The 14399-nt window shown below is 42.6% G+C and overlaps 1 protein-coding gene across 2 annotated transcripts; it reads right to left on the reverse strand.

Annotated features, from left to right (window-relative positions):
* Positions 1–217: 217 nt before the first annotated feature.
* On the reverse strand, positions 218–13652 carry LOC122763903 (ras-related protein Rap-2a-like). 2 transcript variants are annotated; one of them, XM_044018386.1, is made up of 2 exons: positions 12878–13648; positions 218–701 (listed from the first exon to the last, which is right to left on the reverse strand). In XM_044018386.1, the coding sequence occupies exons 1-2, from the start codon at positions 13189–13191 to the stop codon at positions 464–466; spliced, it is 552 nt and encodes a 183-aa protein (XP_043874321.1). In that variant the 5' UTR covers positions 13192–13648; the 3' UTR covers positions 218–463. The 2 variants fall into 2 exon arrangements, with proteins under 2 accessions (XP_043874321.1, XP_043874330.1); XM_044018395.1 differs by lacking the exon at positions 218–701 and adding an exon at positions 708–1140 and having other exon boundaries at positions 12878–13652.
* Positions 13653–14399: the final 747 nt, after the last annotated feature.

A 14399-nucleotide genomic window follows, 5' to 3' on the forward strand; every position in this document is an offset into this window, starting at 1 on the left:
CGTAGATCTTATTAACTGAGCGTGAGACTGAAGTTGGAGCCAACCTCTCACCAAAGTCCATAGAGAAAACCAGTGATTTTAGCTCAGACTCAGGAGCTGCTGGTCCACTGCTGCCTCGTGTGGTCACTTTGTGTCACTCAAACACAGAAGTCACAAAATAAGACAGTTGAACGTACGGACGGAGGCAGCAGTGGCTCAACAAATAGAAAAGTGTGTCAAACAGTGAGATAACAAACTTATCCTTTAGATATCATAGACTTAAGCAGGTGTTGATTTGATGAGGCGAGTTCTTTGTTGACCGGCTGAAATTGTGTTTTCTTCAATCTGTTCAAATCAACGAGTGACATTTAAAACCCCCTCCATTTCCATCTTGCATTGATCTAACATGAATGAATCAGCATTAGTTCCTCCTCTCCACCCATCCATCACCCCTCCATCACCCCTCCAGCACACTGACGGGCCGCTACTGTACGCTGCAGGCAGGGCAGCACGCCTCTCTCCGGTCCGGCAGAGGGCAGAAGTCCATCTGCCTGACGATCTCGGCGAACAGCTCGTCCACCATGGTCTTGCTCTTGGCCGACGTCTCCATGAACGGGCAGCCCCAGTCCTCGGCCAGAGCCTGGCCCTCGCTGGGTGACACCTCCCGCTCCTCCTCCAGGTCCACTTTGTTGCCCACCAGCACCACCGGCACCTGCTGGTACCTGGGAAAGTCAAATTTAAAAGAGATTATTAATGAAATACGTTGCCTTCCTCTGCTTCTGCTGAGACGACAGCCACTTCCTGACACCTAAATGAGTGTGTGTCTGTGTCTGTGTGTGTGTGTGTGTGTGTTATTGGCCTATATACTGTGTTTGTCGACGCACAATAGAGCGAGAGGAGCGAGGTAAACACAGCTACAGCTTCTCAGGAGGACGCCATCAACTGTCACGGCAAAAACAACAACACAGCGCTGATTCCCTGTTTATCCGTGAATGCACATGTGACGTCCTCTTTTAGAATTAGAAAAAATCATTAGCTGTCCACTCTGCGTCGTCCACCGCCGTGTGGTGAGGATCAGAGAAGCTTTCTTCCACCAGAGCGATGATGAAACCGGGGTCGTCTCCTTCCCCGTGAGCCATCGATACAATGAAGGAAACCAGGCTGAGGAGAGTAATGGAACGGGTTATTGAATAATTGAATAAAGCTAATGTGCAGCTCTCACACCAAACAACGATTTTTCTACTTCATATTTAGATTTGGCTAATGTGTGTGTACCTATGTTTTTAAAACAGGAGGAGGAAGAGGAGGAAGAGGAGGAGGATATTCCCGAAACTGACTGTGCACCAGCTGAAGTCTATGATATCTAAAGCATACGTGTGCTGCTTTATTTCACTGTTGAACGACCTGTCTTTGACAGGAAACTGAAGTTTGTGTCACTTTCTAAACCGTTTCCTCTCCCGCACCAAACCCCATAGAGAAAATCACTGATTTTAACATCACAGCACACAGGAGTTGTCGACCCACTGCTGCTTCCATCACTAAGTTCAAATATGTTGTTGTGTGACTTCGGCATTTAAAATGCTTCATTCGTATTTATCTCAGTGACACAAAGTGACCACACGAGGCAGCAGTTAGACCGGCAGCTCCTGTGTCCTCAAGAGCTTAAATTGCTGATTTTCTCTATGGGGTTTGGTGTGGCACTTTACAAACTCGAGTTTTTGACTTTTCCAGTCAGAAAAGGCTGAAATATTCTTAAGATATTTTAGACACGATTAAAATAGTGTATTAAGAATTTTAAATGAAGAAAAACACCTTACTACTGTCACAAAAAAAGATTTATGTTTTCCGAAAAACATCACAAAATGACGTAATGTTACAAAATATCTTACTACTTAAGTTAAAACAGGGTTTTTGACTTTTTCCTCCTCATTCCACACTGCGTTGTGTTTCATTGTTGTACTATTGTTGTATTTTTTAAATGTTATTTTCCTTTTATTGTGAAGCACTTTGAGCTGCAATCCTTGTATGAAAGGTGCTATATAAATAAAGTTTATTATTATAATAATAATTATTATTATTATTATTATTACTACTACTGTCACAATATTTGTTTCCAAAAATCCATAAACCACCAATGTGTGATAGTTATTTGCAGTTTACTGCATGTTAAAATAGTGCATTAACAATTTAAAGCACCAGATTAAATTTGAAATTTGAACAGTGTAAAACATTTCAAATAACATTTTGTTTGACTCGTTGTCTCAATGTCCAAAAACAGGCCAAAAAAATTCAACTCTCAACTCTCTCCTCTCTGGTGACAGAGAAATTACCGTAATAACCACAACTTCTTAGCTTTCAGAAACCGTTGGACTTTTTCCGATAGCACAAACCGTCGCCGCATAATTACAGTAACACAGACTTCACGTTTGCGTTAATGGAATTAAAGGGTTAAATATCTGCATCAGTTTTGAGTCGAGATGAGCAGAGAGTCATGTGACAGATGAGCAGAGAGTCATGTGACTGAAGGAGTTTAGACGTCCTCACACTCTGGTGCAGTTTGGCTCCAGGTTCAGGAGAAGCAAACGCGTCCACTTCAACAATCAGACCCTGAAAGGAGCGCTTCAATCAAATCACAAACCCTCTGAGAGGATTGCCGTCTCTTTTCCTGAGCCTCACTCAACCCTCCCCACACACACATACACCCACCCCCCCAGCTCAACAGTGTGGCAGCAAGCCACCAGTTTGTAGATAAGAGCCCATTTCTCAACAGCACCAGCAGATCAATAATCCTGGGCTCTGCATGCACTTATGAATGAGTGATGGTGGAGGCCGTTCTAGCTGCTGCTGTGTGTCATTACCTGCAGTGAGAATATACGCCCTCTCCCCTGTATCTGTTACTAAATCTGATCAAATGTTAAAGAGCGTTAGAAGCGAAATGACAAACGTTCAGCGGCGGAGAGAAAGTGGGAATGTGCATTTGCAGCAAAACCACAAGAAAACATGGCTGCCGGCAATGACACATGGAAAAATGAAACCAAAAAAGTCTCAGTTTATAAAATCTACACTTGCTTACGTCTATGAAATCTTCGGAATATGTTTAACTTGCTGCAAACTCAAGTTTGTAGAGTAGAAATTCTCCCACACCAAACTCCATAGAGAAAATCATCAATTTAAGCTCATGAGGACACAGGAGCTGCAGGTCTGCTGCTGCCTCGTGTGGTCATTTTGTGTCACTGAGACAAACACAAATCAAGGACTCTAAATGCCGAAGTCACTCAACAACATATTTGAACCTACTGGCGGAAGAAGCGGTGGATCGACACTTCCTGTGCGCTGTGATGTAAAATTGATGATTTTCTCTATGGGGTTTGGTGTGGGAGAGAGCAAGTGACACAAACTTGTCAAAGAAATTCTTAAGATATTAATATTTGTGTTGCAACACCAACATCAGCTGACCTCAGCAGGACAGGCGTGTTCGTGTGAGACGAGGAGAGCGCCGCACAGACAAATGCACTCTGACAGCCAGGCAGGAGAGAGCCTCTATATATAACTACAAAAACACAGGGGGCGCCAGTGTCTCACAGTGGGGCGGCACAGTTTGTGTGGCAGCATTAAAACAGTGATGAGGAGAAAAGTGAAACTGCACAAAACATCGTGAAGACGTGTTTCCCCCCCCCCCACGGGGATTGACAACGCTGATCTCATGTATCACTGCACAACGTGTCACTCGTGTCAATTAAATTGTTCAGTGTTACACAAAAAGGTATAATTGGGGGTTTTGTGTATGTTTGTGAGAGGTATTGAAACACTGTTAGCACAGACCAGACACTTTGTCTTAATTGTAGACAGCTTTCTGTAACTGGAAACTTCACTTTTTAAAGCGCTCACCAAACCCCATAGAGAAAACCATCGATTTTAACGTCACAGCACACAGGAGTTGTCGATCCACTGCTGCCTCCATCGGTGAGTTCAAATGTGTTATTCTGTCAATTCTGTGTTTCCCGTCCTTTGTTCAGTTTGACACGAGTGACACAAAGTGACCACACGAGGCAGCAGCAGACCAGCAGCTCCTGTGTCCCCGTGAGCTAGAATTGATGGTTTTCTCTATGGGGTTTGGTGCGGGAGAGCGAGAGGTTTACAAACTTGAAACTTGAAGCGAGATATTTAACTCTGGTGAGCTAAAAGTAGAGTAAACACATCCTGTGACTTGTGTTTGAGTGGGAAGAATCATGGCTCCAGATGTTTTTCAGATGTGTAAACAGGAAACAGGTAACACATTAAAACACCGTAATGTGTCAGTGTTGTGTAATAGCCAAAAAATAATGTTAATAATGCAGTATAAATACTTTAATGTACTAGTTAAAAGTTTCCCTCAGGCTGTGTTTACACTGTGTGAATATAAAGCAGCAGAAAATGATAAACACTTGTAACTTGTTGCTGGTCCAGCGCCACAGTTGGCAGCTGTGCATTGTGGGAGTTATCAACACACTTGGACCAGGTTTGGAGTGTTTGGCTGAAACTGTCGGCCGTATGAATAAAATATGCAGATTTGTGTTTCCAGAAATGCAGTGAGGGGAGAGGCGTGCAGGATTTGTGGTAACAGGAAACAGCAGGTGGCTGACAGAGTATTAAATTATACACAGATACGGATATTAAAATCTGTCATGATTTATAAAATACAGCTGTAGAAGTAAAGCGTGATAGTGGGAGGACGGAGCTGACGGAGGCCTGCTGAAAATCATCTGGTCAAATGTTCTGTCACGGTTTGTGTGACCGAAATAAATGGGATTTATTGTTTTATAAAAACTGTACATAATGCGGTTTTGTAATCGCTTTTTCCTCCATGTACTCTGCCTTCATTTAGTTTGTATGTTTGTATTTGAACTGTGTTTGTGCACCGGGTTTTCTAAAAGCTGACGGACACAGAGGAAATAAATCTACTTACGTCACTGATATCAGAGAAACTTTAAAGACGGGAAAGTTCAATGCTGACAAAACATCTTACTAGTGGTGTAAAAAAGAAAAAGATTTACGTTTTTTCCGATAAATAATAAATAAATGACGCAATGATACAAAATGTCTTACTAATGTCACAAAAAAGATTTACGTTTCCGATAAATGTCACAAAACGTCTTAATGTTAGTAAATATCTTACTACTGTTGAAAAAAAGATTTATTTTTCCGAAAAACTAACACAATGACGTAACGTTACAAAATGTCTTACTAATGTCACAAAAAAGATTTACGTTTCCGATAAATGTCACAAAACGTCGTAATGTTAGTAAATATCTTACTCCTATCACACCAAGGTTTTTTTTCCGATAAATGACGCAATGTTACAAAATGTCTTACTAATGTCACAAAAAAGATTTACGTTTCCGATAAATGTCACAAAACGTCGTAATGTTAGTAAATATCTTACTACTGTCGAAAAAAAGATTTATTTTTCCGAAAAACTTACACAATGACGTAACGTTACAAAATATCTTACTAAAAAATATCGTAATGTTATAAAACATGTTGCTGAAGATATGTTTTTTTTTTCGTGAACATTTTTAAGTAAAAAACAAGATGATTATCAATCATGAACGACTATTAAGATGCAGCTCCCCCTTGTGGCACTTCAAAATCGTGACTAATTTTTCCTCCCCCCACACACACACACACACACACACACACACACACACACACACACACACACACTGTCGATTTGACCTTTTATTACACACAGAAACTATACTTCCTGTCATTTTACCTGTGGAGGGATTTACATCAGCTGCTGGGAAAAGGGCAAACAACACACACACACACACACACACACACACACACACACACACACACAGTGAGAACCAGTGTTTATAACTCACATAAAGAAAGGACTACCACATTTTCCACTTCTTGGGGCCACAGCGTTACTGAGCCTGCTGAGCTAAGTTACAGTGCCACACACACACACACACACACACACACACACACACACACACACACACACACACACACACGAGAACTCCACACGATACACAAACAAACAAATCACAAAAGAGCAGTGGTGAACCCTGCAGCCTCCTCTCTGTCCCTGCATCTGTTCTTCATTAGCACTTTGAGCAGAAACACAGTACGTATAACATCTTACTAATGTCGCAAAAAAGATTTACGTTTCAGAAAAAAGGTCACAAAATCTCGCAGTGTTACAAAATATCTTACTATTGTCGCAAACATTTTTTTACGTTTCTGAAAAAAACGTTATAAAATGTTTCAACGTTACAAAATACCCTAGTACTGTTGCAATTTTTTTTTTAAGGTTTCCGAAAAAACGTAATACAATGTCACAATGTTACCAAATATCCTCCACCAAAGCTCCGACACACAAACACAGATGAGCTCTTAATGAGACACACAGAAGCTACACAGTATATATATACATATACATGTGTATATATACAGTACGTATGTATGTGTGTATGTGAACTCCTGAAGGGTGTTTGTTAGTGCAGGAGAACAAAGCTTTTTCTAACTGGTGTTTGTTGGCATCGTGAGGCTACAAACACAAACAAACATTCCTGTGATGAAGAGACAAAAGAGACAACAGAGACAACAGAGACAAAGCCTGCTCAGCAGATGGAGAAGGCTTTTTTTTCTTCTCTTTTTTAACAATGGAAACCTCTTCATTTCCATCTTTAATGATGCAGCTCAGCTCCTCCACATTTCACGTTCCTCTCTTCACGGTTAAACGCTGAGAGTGTGAGGAATTAAGTCCAAGTTAAGTTTCTTTACAGCTCTTGTGAGGAGGAGGTGAACCAAGCCAGAGTCGTGAAACCGATGAAAAAACTGATTTTAGCCACTTAACAAAAGACTTACCTGATAAAAACTATGTATATTTAAGTCTATGATATCTTAAGTATATGTTTGAGTTGACCTCTCTCACACCAAAGCCCATAGAGAAAATCAGCGATTTTACATCACACACACAGGAGCTGTCGATCCACTGTCGCCTCCATCAGTAAATTCAAACGTCTTATTCTTTTAAATTCTGCATTTGAAATTCTTTGTTCGGATTAACCTCAGTGACACAAAGTGACCACACGAGGCAGCAGTAGACCAGCAGCTCCTGTGTCCCCGTGAGCTAAAATCACTCATTTTCTCTATGGGGTTTGGTGTGGGAGAGTGAATTGTGTTCAAACTTCAGTTTCCAGCTTTTTAATGGAAAGAAATGATGTGAACACAGTCTTTGGATATCGTAGACTATAACAGGTGTAGATTATATTTGGTGAGTCTTTTGTGAAGTGGATGAATTTCTTCTTGATGCTTAATAAATTCAGGATTAGACACAGTGTGAGCTGTTAGCTGCTGTTATCTCTGCTTTTTTTTTAAATGATTTATTTATTTATTTTTCCCTGTCATTGTAATGTTACCGTACAGCAACTTTGTGTTGCTTTATAAATAAAAAATGCAAAAATGACTCACTTTAATTCACATCAGGCGCCAAAATAAGACCCACTCCCATTCACTCTCCAGAAAACGTCAAAAACAACAACAACAAGAAGTAACACACACACACACACACACACACACACACACACACACACACACACACACACAGAGACAACCACTACAGTTATGTGAAAACTTCCTGAAATCCATTCCTCAGTGATGTTGTCACTTTTAATCTTCCCCTCAGGATCTGGAATCTCAAAGTGATAATCATCAAAACGTGGAAAATCCCAGATCAGATCAAAGCGAGGTCATTTTTTTTTCCTCTTTCCTGCTGAAGGTAAAGCAGAAACACGTGGACGACACAAACACGACAGGATTATTATCTTGTTTTAAAGGCGCGTTCTCAGTGACGTGAGCGCGGCCGACGACAGCTCCACGTCTGCTCTGACCGTGACAAACGACACTGAAAACACTCAGTGGAGTAAATACGTTTAAAGCACATTTACACGCCGACAATGAGCACTTTACTCGTCTTAGCTCTCCCTCCTCCTCCTCATCCTCCTCATCCTCCTCATCCTCCTCCTTCTTAGTGGCAAACGCTAAAAGCCTGAGGTCAGGAAGTGCCCGCACCAAAGTGACCCCTGGGAAATGTCGTTTGTTTTTTTTTTTTCCATCGCACACGTCCTATTCCCACTCAGTGGCGCGTGATGGTCACCGCCTGCTATTAGACGCGGCATCAGTGCAGCGTGAAAACACAGCTCCGGTGCTTTGAACACCCAGATGATGTTTTCACTGAGAGTAAGATTTCCAGTGTGTGGGGTGTTCATTTTATACTCTTACTATTAAATGTAGTTGTATGAGGTTATGAGATCTTAAGAATGTGTTTGTAACTGTATCTCATCATTCCATGGTCTGTTCTGCCTGGAAACTGAAGTTTATAAACCGCTCACTCACCCACACACCAAACTCCACAGAGAAAATCATCGTTTTAAGCTCTCAGTGACACAGGAGCTGCTGCTCTAACTGCTGCCTCGTGTGGAAAGCGACACAGCGTTTGTGTCGCAGAGGTAAATCCAAACTAAGGATTTCAAAGGACGAAGTCACTCAACAGCATATTTAAAGTTACTGACGGAGGCAGCAGTGGATCGACACTTCCTGTGCGCTGTGATGTTAAAATCACTGATTTTCTCCATGGGGTTTGGTGCAGGGAGAGTAAACGCTTTACAAAGTGACACAAACTTCAGTTTCCCGGGGAAATCCAGATTTATTCTTACAGACTTTATCAAACATAAATGGCTGTATAATAACTGTATATAAAGTTAAATGAGTGTATTTAACGGGAGCTTTTTCCCCTCGTACACACACACACACACGCACGCATGGGAGTGGATGTGTGAACGAGAAGCGCCTGCCTCAGCAAGAGGCCGTGGCTTTACGCCACCCGCACCACACACAAAGCACAATAACATGCAGGATCTCACTTGTTCCTCACGCCACCGCCCCCCCCACACACACACACACAACCCCCCGCCCCTCACAGAATCCTGCGTAAGCATTCTGCTTTATACGATTCTCTAATGGAAGCCTGATGTCGTCTTGGCTTCCAACCCAACACAGTCCCATTAAGTTCTGGTGAGTGAGCACATGTTACATCTCATTGTGGTTCTTGTTGCTGCTGCTGCTGCATCAGCAGGATCATTTGTGATCTGACGACAGCTAATGAGGACCAGGGGTGGATTTATGAACTTTAATAAGTGCATCTATCTGTGTGTGTGTGTGTGTGTGTGTGTGTGACTGAGTAACGAGCTGCTCTTGTTGTCCTTAAAGTGATAGATCAGGGGTTTGGTTGTTTTTTTTTCAAAGTGTGGTTGCACAATTACTCGCTCTCGATGAAAACACGGCTGCTGACAGGGAAAAAAACCCCGATTTTAGCCACTTTACACAAAGGCTCACCTCATAAAATCTATGCCTGCTTAAGTCTACAGTACTCTAATTATATGTCCAATGCTTTCTCTCACAGGAAACAGGAGTTTGTAAACCGCTTACGCTCCCACACCAAACTCCATTGAGAAAATCAGCGTTTTTAGCTCAAGGGAACACAGGAGCTGCTGGTCCACTGCTGCCTCGTGTGGTCACTTTGTGTCACTGTGGTAAATCCGAACAAAGGCTTTTAAAAGCCGTCGTGACAAAACAGCATATTTGAACTTAGTGATGGAGGCAGCAGTGGATCCACAGCTCCTGTGTGCTGTGATGTTAAAATCACTGATTTTCTCTATGGGGTTTGGTGTGGGAGAGTGAGCGCTTTATAAACGTCCGTTTCCGGTCATAAAAGTCCGTCTAACGGTGAGATAAAGACGTGAACATGTTCTTAATTCTTCATAGACTTTGTTAAAGTATCTGTTCCCTGTGTGTGTGTGAGCGTTCAGCACAAATGAGGGTTAGGGTTATCTAAAATCTAAGATAAAGTGATTTCAGTGTGATTTAGAGACATTTCGTCAACAGCTATTTTAATCCGTACAAACAAACAATTATCCTTCATCATGTGGCTGATTTCAGAGGAGTTTCCCTCCCTCGTGCGTGTTACTCCTGCTCTGCGTCGTCAGCTGTGACGCTCAGCTGCTTCCACTCAGCCGCTGACGCCACAGCAGCATTCACTTCACTCCCCGGAAATGTGAGCTGAAAGCTCTGCATCAACTGAACACAGAGACACACAACTGATAAGTGACTGTGACACGACACGGAGTCGGGGTTTCTGAAATAAAACCCACTTCCTGTGTGACATGTGCAGCAGCGTACTTTCACGAAAGAGCGGAAACAACAGAATAATCCCATTTTCCCAAATTAGAACATGTATCATCACATGTATATTAAATGAGGCGCATATTCTTTCTTCCCCAGTCGTGACCTGAAACGACTTCTACTCCCTGCCCACAATTTCCTGAGCACTAAAACCCGAGTTATCCTCTAAATTCTTTATGAACACGGAGGAAAATGGAGAAGTCGTAGTGAAGTTTGGGGTCGTGCAGGACGTCCTCGATTGACTCTCTGGTCCTTAAAGGGACAGCGTTTGGGTGGACTTCGGTCTACAGTATGTTGAGAATACGTGCAACACTTTAACTCGCTGTGAGACAGAGTTTTCTGACTGGAAACTGAAGCTTCGGTCACTTTCAGTCTCTCTGCACCAAACTCCATAGAGAAAATCAGTGATTTTTACATGACAGGACAAAGGAGTGGTTAATCCACTGCTGCCTCCATCAGCAAGTGTACATGTTGTCACACAATGTTATTGACTGACTTCGGCATTTAAAATCCTTTGTTCAGATTAATGTCAGTGGCACAAAGTGACCACACGAGGCAGCATTAGACCAGCAGCTCCTGTGTCCCTGTGAGCTAAAAACGCTGATTTTCTCTATGGACTTTGGTGTGAGAGCGCGAGGGAAAACAACCCAGAGTTATCCCTTTAAATCTAACACTTTTTTTTTAGCTTTTCTTTTTTTCATAGATGTAAATCCACACTCTGTCAGTCATGTGACTTATATTAAGAGTCTTGACATGGCTCCAGAAATATGAATGGAATAAATCAAAGGAGATCCTAAGCCAAAAAAACAACATGTCACCACCAAGAGGAAATATTTGCAGCTTTTCTTTTCCTCGCTCGCTCACTCGCCGGCTTCTCGGGATGAGTAATGGACAAAGGCGATCAAAGCCGTCCCGACTTAGTCATGTGTGAGAGGAGGAGGAGGAGGAGGAGAGAAATGGAACGCAGCTGGAGTTCAGCGGGTTGATGTGTGACAGGTGAGACGCAGCTGCGCTCTTATGAGGAACACATGAGCTGCTCACGGAAGAAGAGGATGAAGAGGAGGAGGAGGGAGGTGACGGAGGTGAGGTTTGGACAGAAAGAAAAGGAAATCTAACAGTTTGGGTGGTTTCTCGACAGGTTCCCTGAGGTACGCCCGCCTGATTACACTTATCCTATATGTACAGTTTATTTCACAATAAGAAAACAAGGGAATTGTAAAGAATTATTCGATGTTTTTACTTTCTTTTATGAGATTTTGTTTGCTTTATTTTCGTATCCATCTTTAAACCTTAAGGGGATCTTGACAGGTTCCCTGAGGCACTCCCACCTGATTACACTTATCTTATATTCACACTTTAATTCACAATAAGATAACTCTGGAATTATAAGGAATTATTAAGGTGTTCTAACTCCCCTTTTATGAGATTTTGTTTGTTTGTTTTTATTTTGCTAACACTTTAAATCTTTACGTCTAATTAGACATAACTAAATGTCTTAAGCATCACTTAAGAGGAACTTAATAAGAGCTGGTTACAAAAGCACTGAATGAGAACGAGGGAGATGAGACGATTGAGTTCCAGATGGAAATAAATAGAAATCACATGTTATTTATTTATCGTTTTTATGTGGTTTCCATCTTTTCCCAACTTTGAGGGGATCTTAACAGGTTCCAGGTGGTACACCAGCCTGATAAGATGTAACTTTATTTCTTAAGTGACACTAGTGTTTAAAAAGAACAAGATGAAAATATCACTGTATGTTTTCCATTTTCTTTGTTTGTTTTCGTTTGTTTTGGTGGTTTCCAGCTTCCAACTTTTAGGGGATCTCGATCAGGTTCCAGGTGGAACTCCAGCCTGTTCAGATAATGGTAATGAACTTAGATAGCGATTGTTGTGCTTCTTCGTCTCACAGTATGACATCCAACAGCCATTTTGCCCGTTCCGGATGTGACATGTTGTTTGTTTTGGTGGTTTCCAGATTGTAACACTTTTAGGGGATCTCGACAGGTTCCAGGTGGTACCCCAGCTTAATTTCTATTTAATTTGTGAGGATGTAAGTTCCAGATGAAAATGAAAGGATATCACTCTATTTGTTCATGTTCTTTGTTTGTTTTGGTGGTTTCCAGCTTTTACAACATCTTAGGGGATCTCGACAGGTTCCAGGTGGAACTCCACCATGTTCAGACTTCATTATTTTCACTGCTATTTCGCAATAACATAATAAAGGAATGACTATGAACTAATGTAGTGATTGTTATGTTCTTTGTCTCACACGTGGCATTCAACTATGGACCTAAAACATGTTCCAGGTACTTATATTTATACTTATATTTAATTTGCGGGTATGAGAAGGAATATAAGAGTTCTAGATGCAACTAGAAAGATATTGCTGATTTTAAATGTTGTTTCTTTGTTTGTTTTCGTTTGTTTTGGTGCTTTCCAGCTTTTACAACTTTTAGGGGATCTCGACAGGTTCCAGGTGGAACTCCACCATGTTAAGACTTCATTATGTTTCACTGTTATTCTTACAATAACATAATACAGGAATGATAATGATGCTTCTTTGTTTCACATTATGACATTCAACAACCGTTCAGGAGTTGACCTAAAACATAAACCTTGCACTAAAGTAGAAGATAAGACAATAAAACGGGTAGTGTCTGACCTTTTGACCCTGATGATCTGGTCTCTCATGGGCTTGATGTCCTGAAAACTTTGCTGGTTGACGAGACTGTAGACCAGGATGAAGCCTTGGCCGTTCCTGATGTAGAGGTCCCTCATTGAGGCGAACTGCTCGGTGCCGGCGGTGTCCAGGATCTCCAGCACCGACGGGGACGAGTCCACCTCGATCTCCTTCCTGTAGAAGTCCTCAATGGTCGGGTCGTACTTCTCTATGAACGTGCCGGTGACGAACTGCACGGTGAGGGCGGACTTGCCCACCCCGCCGCTGCCCAGCACCACCACCTTGTACTCCCGCATCGCGCTCCCGTGGCAGGCGGCAAACACACGTCCTCAGCTGCGGCTACGCGCCACGCATGATCCCCGCAGAGGAGCCGGGTCTTCAGACTCCAGACATGACACACAGCCGCCGCAGCCTCCGGTGGATGAGACGCTCTTTGCAGTTGCAGCCTGTGATGGATGGATGATGGTGAAGGAGGAGGAGGAAGAGGAGGAGGAGGAGGAGGACGCACGGCCACAGCCTCTACTCACACATTCCCACGCTATCTTGAAGGGACACCGTTCCCGCGGCATCCATAATGCAATAAGGTGTGGTAAAAATACGATTGGCTATAATTAGAAACCACTGGATCTTTGTGTGAAGGCTGGTGCTGCATTTCTCTGCACAGTGGGCTCCACGAGACTTAAAGGCAAAGAGCCTGTTTATCCCGAGGAGGAGGAAGAAGAGGAGGAGGAGGAGGAAGGAGGAGGAGGAGGAGGAAGACAACAACAGGGCTGCTGCTGCTGCTGCTGCTCCTGCTGCAGCTGCTGCTGCTGCTGCTGGGAATCCACGCCTCTGGAACTGGTGCATCCACTGGATGATACTGTTTCCTCCAACGTATGGCAGGCGATTAGTGCCACAACTCACAGCCACAGCCACAGGGACAACAAAGAGAGGACAGGAAATGGGCAGAATTAGTAAATATTTATTTTAAAAGACCCACTAGATAGTTCTGGGATTAAAAAGTCATGAATTTAACCACTTCATAAACATCTCACCTAATAAAAGCATCACTCACTGAAGTCCGTAACATCTTAACGACATGTTCACGTCGCTATCTCAGAGGTTTAATAAACGCTCACTCTCCCGCACCAAAGCCCATAGAGAAAATCGTGGTGGTTCTTAGCTCACAGGGGACACAGGAGCTGCAGGTCCACTGCTGCCTCGTGTGGCCACTTTATGTCACTGCACGATTTCAAACAGCGACGTCACAAAACAGCATTAAATAACTCATTAAACTAGTGGATCAACACCACCTGCGTGCTGTGATGTAAAATCACTAGTTTTCTCTATGGAGTTTGTTGTGGGAGAGTGAGTCGGTTACAAAGTGACACAAACCTAACCTTTATTGTTTTTATATATATACTTAAATGTTGTAAAGTGTATTTTACTGTTAGTATTTTACCCCCCCCTTGTCCCCGGCAGCCATGTTGCTCAGTCTGACTGGGGCGTCTTTGTCTCACACTCC

This window comes from Solea senegalensis, linkage group LG2 (genome assembly GCF_019176455.1).
Source record: "Solea senegalensis isolate Sse05_10M linkage group LG2, IFAPA_SoseM_1, whole genome shotgun sequence".
NCBI lineage: Eukaryota > Metazoa > Chordata > Actinopteri > Pleuronectiformes > Soleidae > Solea > Solea senegalensis.